The 13,640-nt window shown below is 44.8% G+C and overlaps 1 protein-coding gene across 5 annotated transcripts in view; it reads right to left on the bottom strand.

Moving 5' to 3' along the window:
- Positions 1–4,159: 4,159 nt before the first annotated feature.
- The window catches only part of LOC109424678 (uncharacterized), a 190,732-nt gene continuing 181,251 nt past the window's right edge, over positions 4,160–13,640 (bottom strand). For all 5 annotated transcript variants that reach the window (XR_009996225.1, XR_009996226.1, XR_009996227.1 and 2 more), the window contains one exon: positions 4,160–5,086. Coding sequence is in view for 1 of the 5 variants with exons in the window: in XM_062845613.1 (XP_062701597.1) it covers positions 5,052–5,086 (35 nt within the window). In the remaining 4 variants the exon portion in view is untranslated. The remainder of the gene's footprint in view (positions 5,087–13,640) is intronic.

Genomic DNA, 13,640 nt, shown 5'->3' on the forward strand with positions numbered 1-13,640 from the left:
AAGTGAAACCAGCCCGCAAGCGCGAACGGAACGACGCGCTGGTCTTCAAAACTGAGGCAAACACATAAGCCGATGTGCTGAGGGCCATGCGAGGCGAAAATCGTGTCTCACCGCTGGGCGCGGATGTGAAAAGCATTCGGCGCACCAGAACTGAAGAGATGATGCTAGTGCTAAAGAAGTAGGCGGCCAAGAAAGGCACCTTCAACAAGGCACTTGCTCTGGAGGTATTGGGCGAAAAAGTGCAGGTGAGAGCCCTAACAGCGGAGACAACTTTCCAGTGATGAAACCTGGACGAGATCACCGACACAAAGGAGCTCGCAGCCGCAGTTAAGCAGCAGTGCGAGGTAGATGCACCAAGTGCATCGATCCGTCTACGAAAGGGTCTGGCAGGCACGCAGATTGCCACGGCAATTGCAGTCGGCAAGGTCAAAGTAGGCTGGTCTGAGTCCGTTTATTAATATGTACGCGCCGCCAGGGGCGTGTTTCAAGTACTTCGAGCAAGGGCACAAGTCGCAGTCGTGGGAGTGTAAAGGCCCCAACTTGAGCAAACTCTGCAGGAAACGCGAAGTGCAAGGCTACATCGCCAGGGAGTGCAGCTTGGCATCAAAATACTTGATTTGCACGACGAAAAAGGGTTACATGACAGCTGGGCCCAAATGTCCAGGCACGCGAGTGGGTCGAACCAACCGATGATAATGCAGGTTATACAGCTGAACCCTAACCACTGTCAAGCTGCACAACAGTAGCTGTGGTAGTCAGTCTCGGAGTCAAGTACACATATCGCCCTACTATCGGACCCATAGCGCATCTCTCCCGATAACGGGAACTTGGTAGCGGATAAGACCAAGCTTGCGGCGATCTGTATAACCGGTCGTTTTCCGGTCCAGGAAATAATTTCCACGTCGCTCGAGGGTTTTGCAATAGCAAAGGTCGCCAAGGACGTCACCGAAGTTTACTGTTTAAAATCGCTGTATTGCTCCTTGGTCCGTTCAACCCTCGAATACTGCTCTGCTGTTTGGTATCCGCGTTATCAGAATGGTTCTAACAGAATCGAATCAGTGCAGCATCGTTTCATCCGCTATGCGCTCCGTCTGCTTCCATGGCGTGATCCGCTCCGGTTACCAAGTTACAGCAATCGATGTCAGTTGATTCGTCTTAAAACTCTCCAATCGCGCAGGGATATGACAAAGGCAATGCTTATTGCCGACACTTTGCAGGGAAGAATCGATTGCCCTGCCATTCTGGAAGCGGTTAACTTGAACGTTCGTCCTAGGGCCCTTCGGAGCAACGCGATGCTTAGGTTGCCTTTCCGACGAACCAATTACGGTCAACACACGTTGCTGATTGGATTGGAACGTGCGTTCAATAGAGTTGGTCACCTTTTCGACTTCCACTTGTCCTGCCAAACGATGCGCCAAATATTCCGCAGATTTTATATGTTTTTTTGTTACGGTATTTGACTTTTTCGCATTTTTGTTCCTGTTTTGTCTTGTATTTCAAATGCAGTTTTTGTTTTTAGTTTTTATAGTTATGTATTAGACGAGCTTGGTGGTCTAGTGGCTACCGCTTCTGATTCATATGCAGAAGGTCCTGGGTTCAATCCCTGGCTCGTCTCTTTCCTCCTACTTTGTATCTTTCTATCTATTTTCTCTCTCACTCTCTCTCTCCTACATATACATCTCATGTATATTCGTATGTTCGTAGCGATCGCTAGAACCAGAAACGGATTGAAAAAAAAAAGCCGTTTCCCTTCCTTCCAACTTTCATCACAGCACAGTGTCAATCTATCATATAACGCCTTTAAGTTATGCAACCAAGCGGACTGTGCCGCTTCACAGTAATATTCACACAATCTATCGCTTTACGCCTGGCACCCTTGCACCAATGCATGATCCATGTGCCAAAAATAAACATTTCCCACCAACACACCAACATCCGCATGACCTTGTGCAGGCGCAGAGGATTCAACGGCCTGATGTGGGCATCACTTCCCTCCCCTTCCCCATTGACCTGCAACCTGACGCAGCAGGCGCCATTGTCGCCTAAAAATACAAGACCACCAACGCTCACACACTGAAGATGCCTGTTAGTCCCAAGCAGCTATCTCATTGGTTCCTTGTGTGAGTGTAGCTGATCTGGCGATACTGGAGTTGCAACTGCGGGCGGTCAATCAAGCTCGAGCAAGTTTTTATAGTAATGTATTAGTTATAAGAGGCCATCATTGGGGCATAAGATGTCTGTTGATGTTAATAATAATTTAAAAAAAAATTACACCGTCTTCGACCTTGCGGCCTCTACAGACTGAACATTACAAACATACGACAACGGACACAACACATATAACACCCAGTGGCCCAGTGGAGAATTTTCCGTTCGACGAAAAGTTTTCCCCGACTGGAGCGGGAATCGAACCCACACTCCGAGGCTTACGAGACACCTAAACGGCTGCCGCCGCTAACCGCTCGGCCCCGAAGCCCACAAATAAATAATAATAAATAATAAATAATAAATAAATAATAAGATCAACGGGGTGAACTACTGCAGTTGTTATGCTCCTCCCAGCTGGTCGATAGACCAGTTCTCGTCAATGCTAAATTCGCTATCAAGTGCACTAGTGGGATTGAGTCCCGTGGTCATCGGTGGAGACTTCAACGACTGGGCGATTGAATGGGGTAGCCGCTAGACTAACGCGAGAGGGTGGGCTGCACTCGAAGCTATGGCTAGACTGAACGTGGATGTCGCAAACGTAGGCGACAAAACCCTAGCTCCGACTAGAGAGTTGACGATGGATACACGTCAAGTGGCCATCTGGCGGTACGATACAGAGTGGAGCACGGGTCAGGACGGCCACAGCCGAAGGTCATCGATCGTCATCGGGGATGGCTGACCTCGTGCTTCAATAAGCCGGTATTTGTGGAGCGATTGCTTATGGAGGGTAACACAAACGGTTTATCCTGCAATGATCTGGTCGGCGAGGTCTGCCAAGGCGATCCCTACCCAGAAATGGATTCGAACCGGTATACTGGTGGTGTCCAGAAATCGTAGAACTCCGCGCACCCTGCCTAGGAGCTAGAAGGAGAATGCAAAGAGCTGGCTACGATGATGGTAGAATGGAACGAAGTGAGGCCTGCAGGGCGACTAAACTGTAACTGAACAAAAAAGGTTAAGGCATGCAAGCGGGCGTACTTCGAAAATCTCTGCCAGGCAGCCAACGGGTGATGCTTACAGAGTAGTCATGGCAAAAACGAAGGGTGCGTCAGCACCCCCAGATCGCTCCCCTGAGATGCTACAGAAGAGCGTTGCACACGCTGTTCCCGCGCCACAATGCAAGACCATGGGCCCCCGTCCACTATGGTCAAACTGGCCATAGCGAGACCGCGAGGTGACGAATGACGAACTCATCGCAATAGCTAAGTCGCTTAAGTTGAAAAATGCTCCGGGTCTGGACGGTATCCCGACAGGCGAATTCTCGGAGAGGTGGAAAAGGCAAAGATTGGTTCTGCTGCTCAAATCTGGGAAGCCACTTGGTAACCCGTCGGCATACAGATCTATCTGCCTTCTGGACACCGCCAGGAAACTGTTGGAATGGATCATGCTGTCGAGGCTGATGGTCTATACCGAGACCCCAGATGACTATGGCTTCTCGGATAACCAGTTCGGATTCCGGAAGGGTCAATCGACGGTAAACGCTATTAGGGCTGTAACCAAAACGGCCGAGATAGCGCTCCAAAAAGAACGAACGGGAAACCGCTATCGCGCGGTCGTCACCCTGAACGTAAAGAATGCGTTCAACAACGTTGGCTGGGCCGCCATCGAGTACGCCATACACCACCTAGGAGTCTCGGTTAGCTGCCGGGTACTAGAGTGCTACTTCTAGAATAGGGTATTAATTTATGACATCGAGGAAGGCAAGAAGAGCTACAACATCACCCTGGGCCCGGCACTATGGAACGCGGCGTATGATGGCGTAATGAGGTTCAAACTTCCACCGGATGTGAAGCTGGTCGGCGATGTTGTCCGTGAACTGCTGAGTTGTGGTTCCCTAAGCGCGAGAACGTTCCGACCCTGAGACTTTTGAGTCGGGGAGTCCCAGTACTGCTCCCGACCGAATAACCCGAGAATCACAGGATTTTTCTTTCCAAAATAATTCACTCAAATCTTTAACATTACTCCATTATCACTATTTATTAGAAGATGCTAAAAATGAATTCAACATCGAAAGACAATAAATACAGAAAGGAAAAATATCTAACACTGGACTGACTACCTACATTAGTAGCACCTCTAAACCATCAAATGGTTAGCAGTGAAAAGGAAATAAACATAAAAAACATCTAGCTTACACCTAAAGAGTACATTTAAATAGCTAACTCTAAACAAAAGCTATACGTTCCAAATCCATCCATTAATTCAAAAATCTTGTAAATTTAAATGTTATTCCATCATCCATCACTAGAATTTCCGTTTACTGTAAACTGAACAACGAGCTCGCGTGAATGTGTATCATTTTGAACAACACCTTTCACTCATGTGATAGGCGATGAAGAAAAATGTTTCCACCTCGGTGAAAACGGTTTTGCTGGGCCAGGTTCGCCCTTTCATGGTACATTCACGTCCTTTTCCTTTCCTTTCCCTGTCTCTTACATATCTACTGGCTCACGGGGTTCGTTCCTCAATCGATATGGTTTACACTGGAATAGCTTGCTTTCTGACCTGTTGTACCGTGTGAACAAAACAAAAAAAGTGTAACCAAAACAATTCAGAGCAATGGGTAAATATTACCAAAGCCGATCGGACGAGCTTTCAACGGAATTTGTATGGGTATACCGTTTAATGGAGCGGAGCCAACGGATTCCGCCAAATATTTACTGAATGTGTAACGCCTATCCTAGCGGGGTAACTTTGTGGATGCTTGCGAAGAGTCAGGTGATGGTACTGTAGAAGAAAATGTTCGATGAAAGTGTTATGAGTATTTTGCGTTGTGGGTTTATGGACGGCCATGAAATCTCTAACAATGAATGTTGACACTGGTTGGCAGCAACTGGGACGGCTTATGCTACGACGATTTTGGCATAACCATCGTTATCTGAAACGAGAGAAAACGGGAGCGATTATTTAATGGACCAATCTAGGTAGAGGTCCATTACAAATGGATAAATATTTGCCAGTAGTCTAACATGGATTTGAGATTGATCGGTTTGTTTCGGGCAAATGTTCGCTTTGTTTGAACAAACACTTATCATGTGTAATGGGATCTTTAGTAAACATTGTTATTACTTCACGATGATCACACAACTCAGGTTTAGTAAATTACGGATTATCGCTGTTTGTGTAGGCTACACAAGGAGTCACTGGTTTTAGTTGTTTTTATGTGCTTGATGTAAACAAGAAAATGGCCCATATGGCTCAGCTACTAAACGTACAAGAGCACGCTGAGGATGACTGGATTGAAATCTCCGTTGAAATGTCAAAATAGCATAGAAATTTCTGAGTTTGGTTGATAAAATTTATTTTGTTTTCCTGAATTTATACCATCTTGTGGATGCCATTGACTGATGATTTTGTACTTGGGGGTTTTTCGGCCTTGCAGTCTTTGGTGCAGCCAAAACCATAATTCAGGCGTTCGATTTGAAGGTCTTAAGTTTGCTGTGATTCCTATGTAGATTTGACCTATTTAAATCTAACGTCAGAATTGTTTATTATGCCCAATGTTTCAATGGTCTATGCCCTCTTTCTCAAGGGTTCTTTTTGACTATTCTCGTTGTGCAATTCATAGCGCCAGACAAAAAACGAAAGATTTGTGCTCCCTTTTGTAGTTTTTCCTGTTTAAATTCAATGTTTACGATTCCCAATGTTTAAAAAGGACTCTTGATTGAAGATTGACTGCACCGAAGACTGTAAGGCCGGAAAACCCCCAAGTGGAATATGCAAAATTATAAAAATATTTGTGCCCGCCACACAGTGCACCAGTGCAACAATGATGAGTATGACAAAGAGAGCTCTAAGGTTTAATACTTGCAAAAGTGATTGTATATTACTATGCTGGGATTCAAGCTCTGCCCATATCGGGAATTATTTCTGCAAAGGAGAAACATAAATGATTTGTAATCAGTAAACTTTGAACTCTCAGTACATAGGTAGAAATCAGTTTCTATCAAGATAGGCCTTGTTTCGTGCAGATAAGTCAAGAGTATGTCATAAGTTATACAGTTTATATCGCCTGCAGAACACCAAGTCCAACGACCAAAATGTCGAAGTTAGGCGGATAGTGATCGTTTTGATTAATCCAGGTAGACAGAAAAGCCACTTTTATGAAAATAAGAATCGTCCATTATAAATTTCACAGACATCTTCCTCTTATTAAAAATCTAGGTCAAGAAGAAGTTTGGTAAAAGGAAATGGTTTAGTGCTGCTTTTGCATATGGTTTAGAGTCATATTTGTTTGTAGATTCTTCTTCATCAATATTAGAAAGCAGTTAGTATAGCCTTGGATGTTCAAAGTCAAAAGTGTTCGGTTTATCACAGATTCGAATCAGTTTTAAAACCAAATTTTGGTGTTAATGACCGTGATCAAAAAATCATTTAAAACGAATCCACCGCAGAAAGAAAAATAGGAAAATTGTGATTGCGCAGACGAAAGAAACTTTGGAGCAGAATGATATGCGGAGGTTTTACGGAACTGTGAGAACAGCCAGGCCAGGACAACTAGACTGGTAAGGACGAACTCCCGGTCGAGCTTCTCAAGCACCGTAGTGAGCAGTTGTATCAATTGTTGCACCATACAGTATGCGGCAGGAAAAAATGCGAAAGTGTTTTTCAACTTCAAACCTCATTTTCGTCCATTTGACATTAACCAATCTATGTTTCAACGTTCCATGATCTATAATAGGCTAGTTTTCTGAAAAGTTAATTAAAAAAATTCCCATTTTGGTCACTAACCTTTACAGGGCGGCGCCTGAAGATGAAGACAACCAGAATTTTCAATCCGCAAAAAATCGCACAGGTCGCTAAATTTCGCATCTGATGAAACAAAATTTTTGATTTTCTCTACAATATCATCAAATATATGTACTTATTTCATCTGGTATGTGAAACTACATGGATCTAGATCAGTGTGGTCTGGTTGTTCATCGAATTTGAGCTAATTTTGTTACTGTTATAACTATTCATTTTGTTTAATGGCCATTGGGCGCGCAGTTTATTGATATCCGCTTATTAGGCCTACATTATCACATGTTAAACATCAAATATGTTTCATTTTTATTTTTCAGTGCTAGAATATAGACATTGACTGATACACTGTCATGAAAAAATACACATATATATATCCTATATTTAGCGTGTAATAGTGCCTTGAACTTTTCGCATTTTTTCCTGCCGCACCCTGTATTATATTGGATAATATATGGGAAGAGAACTACATGCTAGTTGGTTGGATGGTCAATGACCATTGGTCATATTTGCCTTCTATATAGAAAAGGGCGTCGACTGGAGTGCGCGAATTTCAGAGGATTAACAATTCTGATTTCAGCGTACAAAATTTTGTCCGGAATTCTGTTGAACAACCTGAGGTCGATTGAGGAGTCCTACGTTGACGAACATCAGGCGGGTTTTCGCGAGGGCCAATGCACGATGGATCAGATGTACACTCGGCGGCAGATATTTGATATTTTTGGGAATACAAATTGTAAGCACATCACCTCCCAAGCAGCACCTGCAACATCATCCAAAATGCGGTTTTCTATGCTTTGGTCTAAAAGAGTAGCAATAAAAGCGCACGCAACTTCCATCTTGTCAGTTGAGTTGCATTTAAACTCCGAAAGTTGCAGCTTTGTTTCATAGGAATTACAAATAACATCGTATTTAACATCGATTTATGGAGCCGGAGCTTATATATTCCTCACAAGTGGCAATACAGTCAGCTTGCATTAAATGTGCTATGTAACACACATGAAACATCTTACTCTGGTTTTTTTGTTCAGTTTAGGTTCCAAATGTGTTGCGGAGAACTTGCGCGTCTTTTCATTTTGACAGCTTTCTAACTTGTGGCAAAGACGGTACAATGAAGTAACGCGTAACTTCAGTAGCTTTTATGGTACATTGAGCAGCAAATCTTTCACAGAGCTTCTGGTGTAGTATGTAAGGTGAGTGGTTAATACTCCTGGTGTCCATGGTTCGAGTCTGAATATATTTTTTCCATTTTTTTGTCATTCCCCCTAGCTCAAGTTGCATAACGATTTAAAATTTGCGCTTTTTTCGTTACAAAGAAGAAGCAATTGTGTTCTGTTGTCCTTAATTTGAACAGCGAATAAATTGCACTGATGTTGCTGGTACTGGCTTTGAAACAAGTCGTGTTGCTTGGGCTTTTCATCGATTCCAAGGCGGTGTACGATTCAGTGAATAGAAACAAGTTATGACAGATTATGATCGAACATGGTTTTCCGGCGAAGCTGAATCGGCTTATTCGTCCGACGCTTGACGTTTTTTCAAACTTATTGTTCAACATAGCCCCTGGGCTTGGCGAACGATATTGACATCAACCAGCGGGCTATGGAAGAGCCTTTGAAGAGGGAAACTGTGAGGATTGGACTTACGATTAACACCACAAAGACCAACATTGGTAGTTTACGTCGATCCGACCGTGGTTTGATGTTGTGAACGAATTAGTTTATCTGGGGACCAGTGTTGCGAATACTCACTTGCAAGAGTGATACTCATTTGCTTCTATCTCAGTCCAGAAGCATGCTATCAAAAAATGATGTTAGAAGGGCTTTTAGATTGTAGTTTAATCTAAAAGTTTGCCGAATAAAGTAAAGATCGCAGACGCATACCAAAGTTGTGAGAGAGCTGTGAGTACGAGGTGAGTAAAATTCGTGTATTTTATACTCACCGTGTACTCACAGCTCTCTCACGGTTTTGGCATGCGTCTGAGACCTTTACTTTATTCGGCAAACTTTTAGATTAAACTACAATCTAAAACCCCTTCAAACATCATTTTTTGATAGCATGCTTCTGGACTGAGATAGAAGCAAGTGAGTATAATTTTTTGCTAGTGAGTATTCGCAACACTGCTGGGGACTCTGGTGACGTGCGATAATGATGTTACCCCAAGGGGGAGTCGCTGAGCACATCTTTACTTGCGCCAATTATTTTCAGTGTGCCACCGGGTATTGAATTGTGCCTCAGTGTGCCCCGAAGTGCCACTGCTTGACGATTCAAATTTTGCTTGGCAACTACCAAGACAACTAACTGTTTGTTTTCATTTTGCAGGTCAAATGCACATGGTTGCCTAGTTTTTTCACCCAAACTCAAGTGCCAAAATTGTGCCTCAGAGTGCCTCGGTGTGCCACACAGCGTATAAGACGGTGTGCTTGGCACCTCTTGGCACAATGTTCCAAGCGACTAGCCCCTTGTGTTACCCGCAATGTGAAGAGACGGGATGCGGTTGCAAATCGGGCCTTTTCCGGTCTGCGAAATAATCTGAAGTCCAGTACGTTGCCAACGAAAACAAAACTAGCGTTGTACAAGACTTTGATTCTTCCGGTTGCTTTATATAGGTTCATGGCCGTGGATGTTGAAATAAGCTGATCGGAGAGCTTCTAAAGTATAGTGCTGTGAACAATACTCGACGGTAAACTGGATGACGACATCTGGCGGCGTCGCATGAGCTACGTATTGTACCAGAGATGGATATAGTGAAGCGAATAAAACACGGTAAGCTGCGGTGGGCTGGGCACGTAGCTCGTATGCCGGAGGAACGACAAGCTAAAACCATACTCAGTAAAGAACCAGAAAGGGGCCATTGGCGTTAGCTTTGTGCAGTAGAGGAGTACCTAAAGGTTCTAACCGTTAATAGCGACTGGAGCAATTGGCTTAGGATCTAGACTAGTGGACTTGGAAGCCAAGCGTGAGAAGAGTGACGCGCTCTTCATTAAGATTGAAAAGTCCAAGTACTCGGAAGTCTTGAAGGCGCTGAGAAGCGACACCAAGCTCGTGGATCTGGAAGCATGTGCAGTATTAGACCCACTCGTACGGGTGACATGATCCTCGAGCTCGAGCGCGACAGAAAGGAGCGTTAGGGCGAAGAACGCCGCCCATACAAGTCTGACGGAAGAGGCCCTTGGTAAGGGCATTGAAGGGGGGAGGCTGTAAGACCCTAAAAGCGACTCTAAAGGAAAAAACCTGACGAGATCACTGACGTGCAAGAGCGGCAACAGTGGTAACAGTGGCCACAGCAGCCGTTCGGCTACGGAAAGGCCCGGCAGGGAACAGGTGGCCTTGGTACAGCTATCTATAAGGGACGCTATCAAGTCCGTTACAGTAGGGAAAGGTGGGCTGGTCTGTATGCCAATTGACCTTATACAAGCCACCGGTGGTTCTTAAAGTGTTTGGACACAAATCATGAGACTGCAAAGGCTCTGACAGGATCAAGCTATGTCGGCGATGTGACACAAAACATCACGAGTCACGCCAAGTATTTGATTTGCTCCAGGAAATCTCCGAACAACAAACACCCAACAGTAGGTCCAAGATGCGCTGCCTTCAGAAGATCCGTACCTGACAAATCGCTGTGCAGATAACGCAGCTGAATCTGAACCAAAGTTGCGACCATTCATTTGCAAAGATTTACATTCATTTGCTATTATCTCAGTTCAGAAGCATGCTATCGAAAAACAATGTATGGATGAATTTAACCTTGTAGTTTTATTTGAAAGTTTGCCGAATAACATTGGGGTCGCAAACGTATACCAAAGTCGTGAGCGAGCTGTGAAGGCAACTCTCCACGCGGTGAATGTAAATTTCATTCACGCTGTGGAAAGTTGCCTTCACGGCTCGCTCACGACTTTGGAATGCGTGTGCGACCCCAATGTTATTCGGCAAAATTTCCGATAAAACTACAAGGTTCAATTCATTTATACATTGTTTTTCGATAGCATGCTTCTGAACTGAGATAATGGCAAATGAATGTAAATCTTTGCAAATGAATGGTTGCAACCTTGATCTGAACCACTGCAGTACAGCAACTGCTTTGTCAGGCAGTGGGGGGGGGGGGGGGGCAGTGCAGATATCGCCATCATATCGGGCCCATACGCCCATACCGAGTACCTGCCGGCAACGCCAATTGGATCGCGGATGGGTCCGGTAAAACGACGGCGATATGGATGACGGGCAATACCCGGTCCAGCAGTTGGTGTCTACTATTTATGAGGGCTTCGTGGTCGCCAAATGCTAGAATATTTGACGACCGTGCTGACTGCGTGAAGGCCGATTGTAATAGCAGGTGACTTCAATGCATGGGTCGTGAAATGGGGAAGCCGTTTCACGAACCAGCGGGGTCAGATCCTGCTGCTAGAGTCACTGGCTATTCTGGATATCAATCAGGCTAATGGCGGTACCAAAAGTAGATACCTTAAGGTGGAACAGAGCGAAATCAATTATCGACTTTAATTTTTGTAGCCCTTTCCTTACAAGTAGTTCGAACTGCAGGGTAGACGATGGATGGATACATTCACAGCGATCTCCTGGCAGTTCGCTACAGTATCGACTACAACAACACCATACAGCGGGTAGAGGAAGAGGTAACTAAGCCAAGGGCCAGCGCTCTTAATTGGAATGCATCATACTTTAACGACAAGGTATTTAAGAAGGTGCTCCGCCGTGAGTGAAACCTACACGGTTTGAGCGGGGATGAGCTGGAAGCGGTGCTCTCGCGTGCATGCGATGCGAGCATGCTTAGGCATGCTCACCCTAGAAATGGAAGACCGTCGGCTTACTGATGGACTTAAGCGATTTCGGATCTGCGCCGCGCCTGCCTTCGGGCTAGGCGGCGGGCGCAGCGAACACTGAATGAAGAAGAGCGTAATAAGCTGCGGGTGGTGTTGTTCGATACCAAAGTCGTGTTGAAGACTGGGATAGGGGCAAGCTAAAAGTCCTGCTTTCAGGGTCTCTGTCATAATGCCAATGCGAATCCGTGGGGTGATGCCTACAAGATCGTGATAGCCTAGGCAAAAGGTGTAACGGCTCCTACAGAGCAGTCTCCACAGATGTTAAAGAGGAATCATAGAGAGGCTTTTCCGCGTCATGGTCCTAGCCTTTGGTTTTGTTTCGTGGGACAGCCGGGGGCTGGGACTGGTGATGAGGAGATGGTAAGCGATGAGGACTTTGCGGGGAGCGTTAATAAGGCCCCTGGTCCGGACGAAGTTCCGAACCAGGCCTTAAAAGTCTCTATTGCAGAGGCTTTCGTGATGTTATGGGCTGCTATGCAGAATTGCTTGGGCGAAGGAATTTTCCCAGTAGCACAGACAAACAGACGTAACACTCTTCAAAACGGCTTGGCACATGCATTTAGCGCTCAATTCAAATTTCATTTGATTTGCGCGATTGTTCCACCAGATGCGCTAGTGTTCGATCGCTTTGACGTTTGCCAGTGTACACGTTGCTGAATGATGCAATCGAATATTACAGGCAATTTGTGAAGTAGTGTGCGTGTCAGCAAAACGTCAAATCCAAATCCATCATGGCCGACAGTGTCGCGCGCGGTTCTACCAACAGGTGGCAGTATGCTCATGAAAATGACACCGGGCAAAAGTTTTTGATGAATTTCCTCTAAGAGTTACGTCTGTTTGTCTGTGCCAGTAGTTTGGAAGCGGCAATGGTTGGTTCGATTTCCGAAGGCAAGTAAACCACCTGGAGACTCATCCGCATACAGACCAATATGTTTGATCGACATGGTGGGGAAGGTGCTCGAAATGAACATCCTCAACAGAATGTTGAGGCATGTAGATGATCTCTCGAGCAATCAGTTCGGCTTCCGGAAGGGTGGTCGAATGTGGACGCTATCTTATCGCTTGTAAAGACTTCCGATATAAAGGGGAGGGAGATTCGCCACTGTGCAGTAGCGACTCTGGATATAAAAAAACGCGTTCAATAGTGCCAGTTAGGCGACTATTGCCAATGGGCTCCTACGTCTGGGGAAACCTTGGTACCTGTATAGTGTATAAGATTCTCGGAAGTTACTTCCTCATAATCCTTAAGTATCAGTTTACGGCACAGAGATGGGTCGGAAGTGCTTTCATAAAACCTCAGGAGTCCCGCAAGTTTCCATCCTGAGTCCGATGTTATGGGATGTGATAGGGTAATTCATGTATTTTGGACAGGCTGAAGACAACGTTGGAAACATCATCCCCTAGCTTCCTTAGAAAGTAATTGATTATTTCGCAAAGTTACTAATACGCTTATAATATGACTGTACTTTACGTTTCTGGTGACAAAAACCTTAACGAAAGCATTTTAAGCTGAGAAAATCACAATTTCCAATCGCCTGTTAGAATTGAATTTTGGACACCGAATATATATTTTGGACACCCTCAGGTATATATAATTTGGACAGGGCAATTATCTCAATGTTTAGCCATGAATACTGCTACATCATGGAAGTAGCATAAATTAACAGATATTTTCTAGCAAATATTCAAATTTCTTCGCTTAACCGCCATCTATTTTGATAACTATTACAGTTTTTGTTAAAATCGAGGAAATATCGCCAGACCCACAGAATACGCCTCCAAGTATGCAATCGCACAGCATCGCCATGTAGTTCGTCAGATGACCAAAATATATTTACAGTAGAAAACTTGTAA

This window comes from Aedes albopictus, chromosome 1 (genome assembly GCF_035046485.1).
Source record: "Aedes albopictus strain Foshan chromosome 1, AalbF5, whole genome shotgun sequence".
NCBI lineage: Eukaryota > Metazoa > Arthropoda > Insecta > Diptera > Culicidae > Aedes > Aedes albopictus.